We start from the raw sequence: 11,266 nt of genomic DNA, 5'->3' as shown, positions 1-11,266 counted from the left end.
AGGACTCTTAGCAGCTCTAAATTAATTGGCTAATCTTTAAATATGTTGTAAATTATGGATATATTTTAGATAGCGGGCTTGAAAGTGACGATTGTTGTACTTCGCGACTGTTTGCTGAGTTGCATCTAATCAGTTATGGGCCAATCTGTCCAATAAAGGGCTCGACCCGGAAATTTCATGTTTAGTGCCACAATCAACCAGAATTTTAAAAGATAAAAGCACATTGTTTTAAAGCATGTCGAATTTTAATGCTGTCCAAATTTTGAAGCACATTACCAGAATTAAAAAATTTGGCAACTGTTCTGGTAGCATACTTCAAAATTCTGCTAGTGAATTTCAAAATTATACGTGAAAAATAAACCGTTGTCCTAAAAAAATTCTAGAAAAGACTTTTTTAATTCAAAGCCTCAAAGGTTCCCTCCAAATATGTGGTGTAAATTAACTGTAAAACTTCACATGTGCCACTTTATCAACCACATAGTATTTTCAGTTTTTTATTTGCACTCGTAAGAAGCAAGATTAATTTAGCATTGTTACCTTATTCTCACTCAATTGTGGGAAGATGGACTCTTGTTATTTCGCTGTGACAAAGCCATCATCTTCTTCTTCAGCTATTCTGAATTTTCAGGTACATTTTTTTCAATATGCCCCTTTATTTGTGTCCTTTTTCTGTGTTATGGGAATCTTTAGTGTGTAGAGGGAGGCAAAACAAAATTATTTTCCTTTTTATTTTGAATTGAAGCTCATAAATTTTTTGATGCAGTTGATTGAAATTTGATTCTTTCTGGATACAGTGATACTTGTGTGCAAGAATTTGTCTTAAGCTGGTATAAAAGTGATAGAAATGCTTAGGGACATATTTGATGAGTTCTGTTAATTATCTATACGCTTGTATGTCGGCATATATAATATGTGGCTTAGAACCGGTGGCGAAGCCAGAAATTTCTTCAAGGGTGTTCAAACTTGAAATAAGTAAAAAAATTCCGAAGAAGGGTGTTCAATATATGTTATGTACCTCTAAAACCTAATATTTTACCTATATACGCAATGTAATTTTCCGACAAAGGGTGGTCAATTGACCACTCTAAGCAAAGTGTGGCTTCGCCCATGCTTAGAATCATTGATGATTCATTATACATTTCCTACAACTGTGCAAAGTGTCCAAAAATCAATCTTTATAACTAATTTTGTTAAGAAGCTAATGTTAAACCCATAATGTAGTTGTCTTCTACATGAAACAGATGTATAATTGGGGTTTTATAGGGCAGAAAGTATTAGAGGTGAATGAAAACTAAGATTTTGTCTGAGGGGTTTTCACTGGGGTGCTGTGTTTCTCTTTGGCTTCAATTTGACATCGAGAATGCGAGGTACTTGGTTTGTTACATGAATTTATTAACTCGTCAGTAGTTTCTACCATGAGAAAGAGACTCCATTAGAGAAATTTGTTTATCAAATTCTTATGCAGACACCATTTTGGTGAGTTATCTCCTGTTTTGTGATGCATTTGATGAAATCATAGTTCCACAATGTAGAGTATAATATGGATTCATTTAAGTGTTGAGAAAAGGTTTAGACGTGCAATTTATTTGAAATGCTAATTGGACTTCAGATTCATCTGTCAACTGCTTGCATTGCTTCATCTCTTTTTTGTGTATCCTTTCCTCCATTCTTGGCAGTTCCTAAATTTTAACAGTTCTACTTTCGTATGTGGTAATGAATTGCAGGGTGTTTCATCTGTTGGTGTAAGATCGTCCCAGAAATCCTTACGTGCCGCCCCTTCTCAACTTTGTTGGCCATTTTCTAGACCTAACAAGAAATATCAAAATTTTCTTTATAGGCGGACCTCGCAGAATCTTAGATTCAAGACATTGAAGGGGCCCATCTTGGCAGAAGCTGGAAAACAAGGTTGGGATCTTGGCAGATTTATAGAGACATTGTATTTTTTTAATGGCCCTCCTTCCCCTGCAAAGTTCTTTGAATCTCTGATTGAGAAGCTAACTGGTCCATCACCTAGTACACCAGTCAACTCAATGGATTCTTCCGGAATTACGCTGGTAACTGGAGCCACAGGTGGAGTCGGGAGAAGAGTGGTCGACGTGTTACGCAACAAAAGATTGCCTGTCCGAGTACTCGTACGTTTCTTCTAATTTTTTCTACCTTTATATTTCCTTTATATGATTTGATTTAACTCTCTTTCTGCTTACTAAATAGAAAAACATGTTCACTCTCTATTTGAACTGACACTCTTCTTCTTGACATTCCTAAATACTTGTAGGTCAGAAATGAAGAGAAGGCAAGAAGAATGCTTGGTGAAGATGTTGACCTGGTAAGTATTCTTTTCATCTTATTCTCACTTTTTCTACTCTGATATCAAGCATCGTTTTAGTTATGCCCATTATGGCTTGAGAGTAAGAAATTGATTCTTCTTCTCTGATTCACAAATAATGAATAGATTAGAGAAGAATGGAAAAGACAAATGTTACAAATACTAAGGTGGTTATTTTCTTTTGCTCTTGCTATGAGGGTCTCTTATCTAATTCCATTAGTTGATCTTTTGAGAAACTTACTGATGAATAGTGATAACTGATTGATAATATTTCTTAACATCAAAGGCCCTGAATTGCCTCTTTTCAAATTGACTAGCCACTAGAGTTATGAAACTTGCTGGGATAGGTTAACTAAGGAATCCAACTAGAAAAATAATTCCACACAGATAATGGCCACTCATGTAGTTATTCTGTCACAATGGATAAAGGTTTCAGCTGTATGATAGGCAAATAATGGAAGATTATATTCATACTGCCTAATGATTGAAACCTCATCAAACTACAAACGAATGGATAGAACTCTGGCAGTGGGTTGAGTAGAAAGTTATAATTTTGAACTGTTTTTTTCTGATGAAAGAGTCTCTTGTAATCAATAGCTCAAGAGTTGTTTGTGAATATTAATATCTTATACTAAAGAGCATACAAGTATACTTGTTGAGTTGCTGAGTGCATTCCTGGATATTTTCATTGGAAATGGAGAAAGAATGATATGTTGTCTCAATTGCAACTGATGGTTAATAAAGAAAAGCAAAGAGAACATTTTACCGCTCCTGAGAGATATGCTTCTGCTAGAATGAGAGTTGCTAACTAGTGTTCATATTGTTGTACTCTTTATTCCCCTGTCAACATTGCACTCTCTAACAAACATAAAGCTCTATGTCAGCTGGGATATCTTGTTACCTTTTAGAATTGACCTTTCCTGTATTATCTCTTCGAAAATGCAACTGCGCCTTCCAAAATGAGTATTCTCTGTCCTTGTCATTCACTACCTTCTGTTTTTTTTTCATTAATATTACTTCAACATGAAAAGCCATATCTGGACGAACACACAGTTTTTTATTGCAGTACACCCACATATTCAACAAAGTGAAATTGTGCATTTCTTTACTGAATTTTAGGTTGTTGGAGATGTTACCAAATCAAGCACTCTGCTTCCCGAGTACTTCAGAGGAGTAACGAGCGTAATTAATGCTGTTTCTGTAATTGTTGGCCCAAAGGAAGGGGATACCCCTGACAGGGCAAAATACAGTCAGGTAAATAAGCTGTAACTTTTGACAAACCCCTTAGTGTATTTCTTTGTTTTTGTATTCAAACGAATTTACATCAGTCTGTTGCTAGACTGTAAATTCTACTCTTGGTCCTTCTTTACCCAATATTACAATCACTTCTTTTTCTTTTTTGTCATGGTATGTGTTCATTGGTTTCATAACTTTTAATATTGCTTCTTGCTTATGCTGTACTCTTGATGCGATTTGCAGGGAATCAAGTTCTTTGAACCCGAGGTGGCCAACTGATTGCCTATCCTTGGAGTCATATTGTACTGTTACCATTCCAATTTTATAAGCTAACTTGGGTGTTAGGGCACCAGTTCACTAAGCATCCTTGTTTACTTGGCAGAACAGATTAAGGGTGACTCACCCGAAATGGTGGAGTACATTGGAATGAAGAATTTAATAAATGTCGTCAAAGAAAATGTTGGCCTTCGCACAGGAAAACTAGTATTTGGATATGAAGGTATGCTGTTGCAGACTGAAGAATCCATTGTTGAAATATTATCATTGGCTCTAAAAATCAGTTGTCAACATTAGAACAAATTGCAAAAATCAACAGAATGAAAGTTTTTCAATTTTCTTATTATACCATCATGGAGCGAAACAGCTGAGCTCTGTTTAAAGGAAAGATTTATGTTCCCTGATCTGTGTATTCAAGAGTATCTTGGAGGCAGATACTTGAGCTGGAAAAATTATACTTGGAAATTATTTACATTAAATTTCATAAGAAATAACATCTGCATTTTGGGAAGCTCTAGTATCAGTTCATACGATCTTCTTGCGTTTTTTTTTCTTTTGTGGGGGTAGTCAGCGTGAGGTGGGGTTGGGTGTTTTTTTTCGGGGGTGGGGGTGGGGGGAATGATGGGAGGGATTATATATGATCTGCTTGCTCTTATGTGATTGATCAGTGTCAAAGTTTTCATTGGTATGGAATAAACTCCCAGCATAGTTGCTCTTCCTTTCTCGTCTTTGAGCTGCTTTATTTTCACAGTTTACCCCATTATAATGTTGTTTAGTTTCACCCAATAGATTGACTTTGTTCAGTAATTCCATGCAGGTAATTCATTTAAAGAACTTCCTTGGGGTGCTTTGGATGATGTTGTGATGGGTGGAGTGAGTCAAAGTACATTCCAGATAGATCTAACTGGTGGGGAAAATGGTGGACCAACAGGGCTCTTCAAAGGTTATCTTTCCTGATAGATAAAATATTCTGGGTGATATTTTGTTAGATTTCTATGGGGTCGTGGTGATCTCTAATTATTAAATTATCAATTTGACATGTTTGCTGTTTGTTCAGGAGTTGTTACCACTGCTAACAATGGAGGTTTTGCCAGTATCAGGACAAAGGTAAATATATTTTTTGTTACCCTAATTTTCTGCTTTGTTTTACTCGCTTTCTACTTCATGTTTGGTTTTGAAGCTTTTGACGATTGAATCATGTTATTTGACATGCCTGAGGCTTAACTTTGATTTCTATGCGTGAGGCTTAACTATTCACTTATCAGTTGGATGGAATTTTTATTGTTAACCCCAGAACATTATTGTCCGTCTTTTTGTTTTTAATTCCTCTTTGAGTCTTGCAATCTTACTGGATTCGAGCTCATAAGCAATTACCTAAAAGTAACCTGAAAAATTAAAGATTCTAAGATCCTTTGCAATACCTTGTAGTCTTTAATATCTTTTTTTTCCTGTCGCTTTCCTGGTATTTCAGCAATTTGAAGAATAATATTTCAGCTATCATATTCAGCGCAGAGCATAATAATGCTCTTCATGAATATACTCAAAAGCTGAATCACTTTTTCTCTTATGCCAAGATTGATACTTCCTCTTATAATTACATTGTTGTCTCTCTTGTTTAGGTGATATTTGCATTCATCCCTTCTGTTAACTTGTATGGTTGAAACCTTGAACATTGACAATTTCTAGCGAATGTTGCTGGCGAAAAGCAATAGAATAGCTTCTAACTTCCTGAAGGCCTTGTGAGTAACATAATTTGTGAATTACAGTAGGATGAAGAGGCAATGTTAGCAGAGCCAAAACAGTCAACTGAAGCACTAATTATCCTTTATGTAAAGTTTTCACTGTTGAACTAGTGACTCTGACCCCAATATTCTAGGCAGATTTAAAATTCTTGATACATACCATGTATCCTACAGCTTCAGAAAATTTTAGCAGTTCCCTTGAGTTGATGGCGCTAGATGTGTTAGAAATGTACGATAGTCAATAGCATTATGAAGGGACCTTATAAGGGTTTTAGTCACATGGACATTGAGATTTGAGCTATACCTTCCAGCTTTAACTTCTTGTTTCTACTTCTATTTATCTGTTTCTTATGAAGCTCACCCTAGCCATGTTCCAGTAGCCTTATGTCAACAGCCCAAAGAGCGGTTTCTTGTGGATTGTATTGTTCCTAACTAACTGGAAGTGTTTTTCCTTTCAATGATTTCTGATTTTCACTTTGAGACAACATTCCTGTTATATTTCAAGGTTAAATTCATTAATGAAGCTAGTATGTGGAGACTTACGCTTTATTTGATTACCTAATGGAAAGGGGAAGGGTGAAGTAGAGATGTTCATTGACTTACCTCCTTAGATGGAGTACCTATCAACGAGTTTTGGTTTTCAGTGTAGGGAAATGATATATGATCGCTCCTAACTATCCATAATAGCAAAGCTAGAAATATCCAACATGGAGGGGTATCCACCCTCCCCCTATCATTTACTTCTTTATCAAACATGGAAGATGGCTATACCTTCCTTACATCTTTCCCGTTGAGGCCCCAATTGTGCATAGTAACAAGCTGAATATTACTTCCTATAAAGTGACTTAACCAGTAAGGGTTTTCGACTTTTCGTTATGCTTTTATGGCTGGTAATTTAACACCAAACTGCAGTTGCATGTGAGATGTAATTTTCATGAGCGAAGCTCGAATAGCAAGCTTAACCTAGAGCTAACTGAACCTTTTGCCTAGATCACAATAATCAGGGAAAGATAGTTACTTTCTGATCAGGGTTTTGACTAACTTTCTGTGTGTGCAGAACTTTTCTGAACCTGAAAATCTTTCTGCTTATGATGGTTTAGAGTTGCGCCTTAAAGGTGATGGCCGTCGTTATAAGCTTATTGTTCGCATTAGCCGTGATTGGGATGCTGTGGGTTATACATCGAGCTTTGACACCATTGAGGGTTGGCAATCGGTTAGTTATTGTGAATTTCAGCAATTAGTCGACTTTCCGAATGTCTAAATTTTATCATAAGTGCATCATTTCCAGGTCCGTTTGCCTTTTTCTTCTTTGAGGCCTATATTCCGAGCACGAACTGTACTAGATGCACCGCCTTTTGACCCCAGTCAAATCATGTCATTACAGGTATGTTATATCAGCAACTTACCTTTTTTCATCTTTGCGCACTCTATTCCAGCTTTCTGCATTTTCATTTTTCATGTTAAAAAATTGCAGCTTATGTTCAGCAAATTCGAATCTGATGGTAAACTGAATCCAACTTTCAAGGAAGGTCCTTTTGAACTTCCTGTATCATGCATTCGGGCTTATCTTAAAGATCCCATAACTCCCAGGTTGGTATCTAGATTCCACTTTTATATAGTTAGTTTAAACTTGCATCAGTGGAGTTCTCTTCCTTGATTTTTTGGCTTGTATTTAAACTTGAATCTGTGCATTTTTCTTCCCTGATTTTTCAGTTTTGTACTAACTCTTTTGTTCTGCAGGTTTATACATGTCAGTTCTGCTGGTGTAACTAGACCGGAAAGACCAGGAATTGATTTAAGCAAACAGCCTCCAGCTGTGCGATTGAACAAGGAATTGGGCTTCATCCTGACATTCAAGTTAAAGGTTTGTATCTCAAGTATTCCTACTACTTTTACAACGAGCATAAATGCGTTGATAATTCTGCTGCTGCCTAATGGTTAGGTTACTGATCCACCCAAAAATAAAAATGCTTAATGGTCAGGATAAATGTGATATATTCCCAAATTCTGAGCCTGCACTTGTGCGTAGTAAAATGGGAATATGATCTTTTAGATAAAATGAATTTATTATTTAAGAATATTAAATGGTGGTTGAGATGGATGATATTCCCGATCCAGTGTCTAGGACTCAATAATAGAGATTTTGTCAGCGATTGAACACAGATGGTTAGCTTGCATCATTTCCCAGTTAACCAAAGTTGCATTTACAGCTGCTGGTATTGTCAAGTGCTACCCCTGTTGAAAGTTGTCCTAAGAATTTTAAACATATACAAAGAAGTTAATAGTGGTAATTAAGTAGGAGATAGAGCCTTCTCCTTGGTATGCATTTCTATCTATACATCTACCCTGCCCATTTTATAACAGCGATTCCATCTTGTTTTACAATAAGTATTCTATCTATGCAGGGTGTTCAAACTTTAAACAAGTCAATAAACTTTTTGTTGATAAATGGTGTACCAAAATTTGTAGATCAAACTACGCAATATTTAGCTAAACAATAAAAAAAACTTTTAATAGAACTAGAACTTTAGAAATCAAAATTAAAATCAGAAAAAGACAACATTAGAAATTTTACTATTAAAAGTAGCATAAAACTAAAGGAAAGAGAGAGTCGAGAGGACTTGTAGTTTGTAGGGAGCTTTTGTTGAAGAAATTTTTGTAGAGCTTGATTTTTAAATCGTAAAATTTATTTAAGAAATAACTTTTAGCTAAAAGATTACTTTTAACATTAGTTTATTTCTACTCAAGTTTTAAGTTATAAGAGTTATTTTATTAGGAAATATTTTTAGATTGAAAAGAATCAAATAGACCACTCGGTGGTATCCGTTTAGTTTTGCAAATAAAATGGGCATAACTTTGAACCCCTGAACAACACGTTACATTGAACACCCTAAACTGCTGGGCTGCTTCACCCAACTGTGTTAAGGGTGCTCAAAATATAATATATAACCATATAAAGTAATATTTAACTTATATACGCAGTATAATTTTTTGGCGAAGGGTGTGTGCTTGACCACCCTTGGCATAGGGTGGCTACGCCACTGGTCTTAAGTGTTCTGCTATTTGTGATCCTATTCTCACACAGATAAAGGTTCTTGCCAGGGGGAAGATGAGATTCGAGAATCTGGCATACCATATACAATAGTCCGGCCTTGTGCCTTAACTGAGGAGCCTGCAGGAGCTGATCTCATTTTCGATCAAGGAGACAATATCACGGTATTTGCTCAGAAATTAAAGTTGTTTTCTGATTTATAGCCTTGTGGAGCCTGTGTAATTCTTTTTATGTTATCCACAAAGTCCAGTTGAAGATCAATTTGTATAATGTTGGTGAGCAGTGGTGGAGTTGCCCTATTCATAAGATGTTTAATTGAATCATCTTCACTGAAAACTCACTGCTTACTTTGGCAATTATATTTTTAAAAGTAAAAATATTGGTATATATACATGTTATTGAATCCCTTGACCCATGGAATGTGTCTTGAGCAAATCTTGTGTTCAGACCCCATTAGTACCTCTTTTGTTGTTTTTTCCAGAGCCCCCTTAGTGTAATTTCTGGATCCGCCCCTGTTGGTAAGTTCTCTAACTTCTCATGAGAACATTCATATCTGATATGTACAGGGGAAGATATCCCGCGAAGAAGTTGCTCGGATATGTGTGGCAGCACTGAAAAGCCCCTATGCATGTGACAAGACATTTGAGGTGGTGCTTGTCCTTTCAACACGACATATAATTGCTTATTCCTTATGTTTTGCTTATTATCTGCAGAGTTATATTTGCCTAACAAACATAACGTATAGCTAGCTTCTCTTGATTGCCAGTACCTCTAAACCACATTTATGGCATCTTATACTTGTCTTTCTTCCAATGTCAAATCATTGGCTAGGTGGAAAATGTACTCCATATAATCCATCTTTAAGGTCTCGTTGTCTGGATGACCATCATTTTAAGCAGAATTTTAGGATATTCAGGCAAATTCATGTATCTAAATTCATATGGACCGGTGGCAGAAATTTTTTTGATGGTTCTGGAAGCGGTGACAAATAGCAGCAATTTGCTGAAGTGTGTACATTTCATGTATACTATGTAGCTCCAATTAAATTTAGAGGAAAAGAACTGCTATTAGAATTTCAGTAGATTCTCGCAAGTACATTCTATCTTCTTCCTTCGTTAGTCTTGACACTGTCATGACAAAACTTATACACTGGCTGCGGGTTCAATTGATACATGCACACTTATATATCTTCCATGAAAGTTAAACATGAAAATACAGTTTCCTGCAATGGGTTTGAAATCCTTAGAATTGTTTTAGGCTTTCCGACCAACTGTTTAGTGATCTAAGTTAATTGAGAATTGCAGGATCTGATCTATCTATTTTCCAGTTTGCTCATGGGAGAAAAAGAAGGACAAGCGTTGAACAGAAATGAATTATCTTTATCTGTACTAAGTTGCTAAAATCTCGCTTGTTTCCTCTGGTAGGTTAAAAGTGTCATTCCATTTAGTGAGCCTTTCACGGTGGATCCAGAGAACCCTCCTCCAGAGAAAGATTACAATGAATACTTCAAGACTTTGAAAGATGGCATCACTGGGAAAGAAAGCCTTGAGAAAACTCCGATCCCTGTATAAGAACCAAGGGTGGTATGTTCATTTTCTTCTACTGCTCCAACATATATTGAATGGGGAAGCATATGAGAATTCTTACTAGTTCACAAGTTGCAACAGCATTATGCAGAGCAAGATTTTGGAAGTTCTTTTAGTTTTCTTTTAGTAGATGTAAGTAAATACCCTTTTTCTATTAATAGAACAAGATTTTGCTTTGGGATTCAAGACCTGAACCGTGAGAACCGAGATTAAGGTATGCTGCATCATCCCCTGAAGGCAGAAAGAAGGTGTATTTGTACGTATTCTTCACTGGCATTAGTTCAGTCCCATGTGGATATAAATAGTTGAATGTCTTGCATGGGAACGCCGCGAATATTAATATATTGGCATATGATTATCCCGTGAATTATTATTTACTGTTTGTGAAGTGCTGATACAATAAGCTGTATTTAAGAGCATGCACTATCCGTCTTTAATCTACGATATTACGCTGAGAACTATTTTCACCTAATCTTGCAGCTTTATGTATCCTGATATTACCCTTTTTCTGGGAGGGTCTGTCTAATGCACTGTTCGCTGCATGAACAGCGAGCAATGTGAGAGACCAGTGGATAACTTGGGCTAAAATTGGCCCATATCCAAATCTGGTGCAACTGTTGCTAGAGGCGGATTTAGGATTTAGTTTGTGGGTTTAAAATGCGCATGACCGATATCCGTCTAGCACACTGTTATGTCTCATGCAAGATGACATCATTAGAGAAAAAATAGAATAATAAATCTTATGAGTAAGAAAAAAGTAACCAAAGATGTAGTTGAGTATACTATAATGTTGAAGTTCTGTGTTCTCCGGAGGAATTTAACCCTATGGGACAAAACATGATATACTGAAGAGTAGGGGTGGGCATAATTTGGGCAAACCCGAAATTCAAACCGAAATCCGAATTTTTTGAATTTTTGGTTTGGATTTTCGGATTACGGATTGGATTTTGGATTTAATTTTAAAAAATTTTGGATTTCGGATTGGTTATTGATTTGGTACTTCAAATTTTTGGATATTCGAAAATTCGAAATTTTTATACTTTGTATT

General features: G+C 36.1%; 1 protein-coding gene across 2 annotated transcripts; it reads left to right on the top strand.

Annotated features, from left to right (window-relative positions):
* On the top strand, positions 278-10,673 carry LOC109227055. 2 transcript variants are annotated; one of them, XM_019392054.1, is made up of 16 exons: positions 279-628; positions 1,725-1,905; positions 2,023-2,132; positions 2,276-2,326; positions 3,446-3,580; positions 3,806-3,829; positions 3,950-4,061; positions 4,656-4,781; positions 4,896-4,945; positions 6,638-6,793; positions 6,869-6,964; positions 7,055-7,170; positions 7,321-7,444; positions 8,683-8,796; positions 9,199-9,279; positions 10,057-10,673. In XM_019392054.1, the coding sequence occupies exons 1-16, from the start codon at positions 563-565 to the stop codon at positions 10,201-10,203; spliced, it is 1,689 nt and encodes a 562-aa protein (XP_019247599.1). In that variant the 5' UTR covers positions 279-562; the 3' UTR covers positions 10,204-10,673. The 2 variants fall into 2 exon arrangements, with proteins under 2 accessions (XP_019247598.1, XP_019247599.1); XM_019392053.1 differs by having other exon boundaries at positions 278-628; positions 1,725-2,132.

This window comes from Nicotiana attenuata, chromosome 6 (assembly GCF_001879085.1).
Source record: "Nicotiana attenuata strain UT chromosome 6, NIATTr2, whole genome shotgun sequence".
Classification (NCBI taxonomy): Eukaryota; Viridiplantae; Streptophyta; class Magnoliopsida; order Solanales; family Solanaceae; genus Nicotiana; species Nicotiana attenuata.
The sequence above is the reverse complement of the archived record's forward strand: the minus strand, read 5'-3'. Positions and strand labels throughout refer to the sequence as shown.

Bases quoted from the DNA above. Each gene is read 5' to 3' on its own strand.
- LOC109227055 (XM_019392053.1), top strand. From the start codon at position 563: ATGGACTCTTGTTATTTCGCTGTGACAAAGCCATCATCTTCTTCTTCA. The intron at 2,327-3,445 runs GTAAGTATTCTT...ACTGAATTTTAG, and splicing joins TTGGTGAAGATGTTGACCTG to GTTGTTGGAGATGTTACCAA. The intron at 8,797-9,198 runs GTATTTGCTCAG...TGATATGTACAG, and splicing joins ATCAAGGAGACAATATCACG to GGGAAGATATCCCGCGAAGA.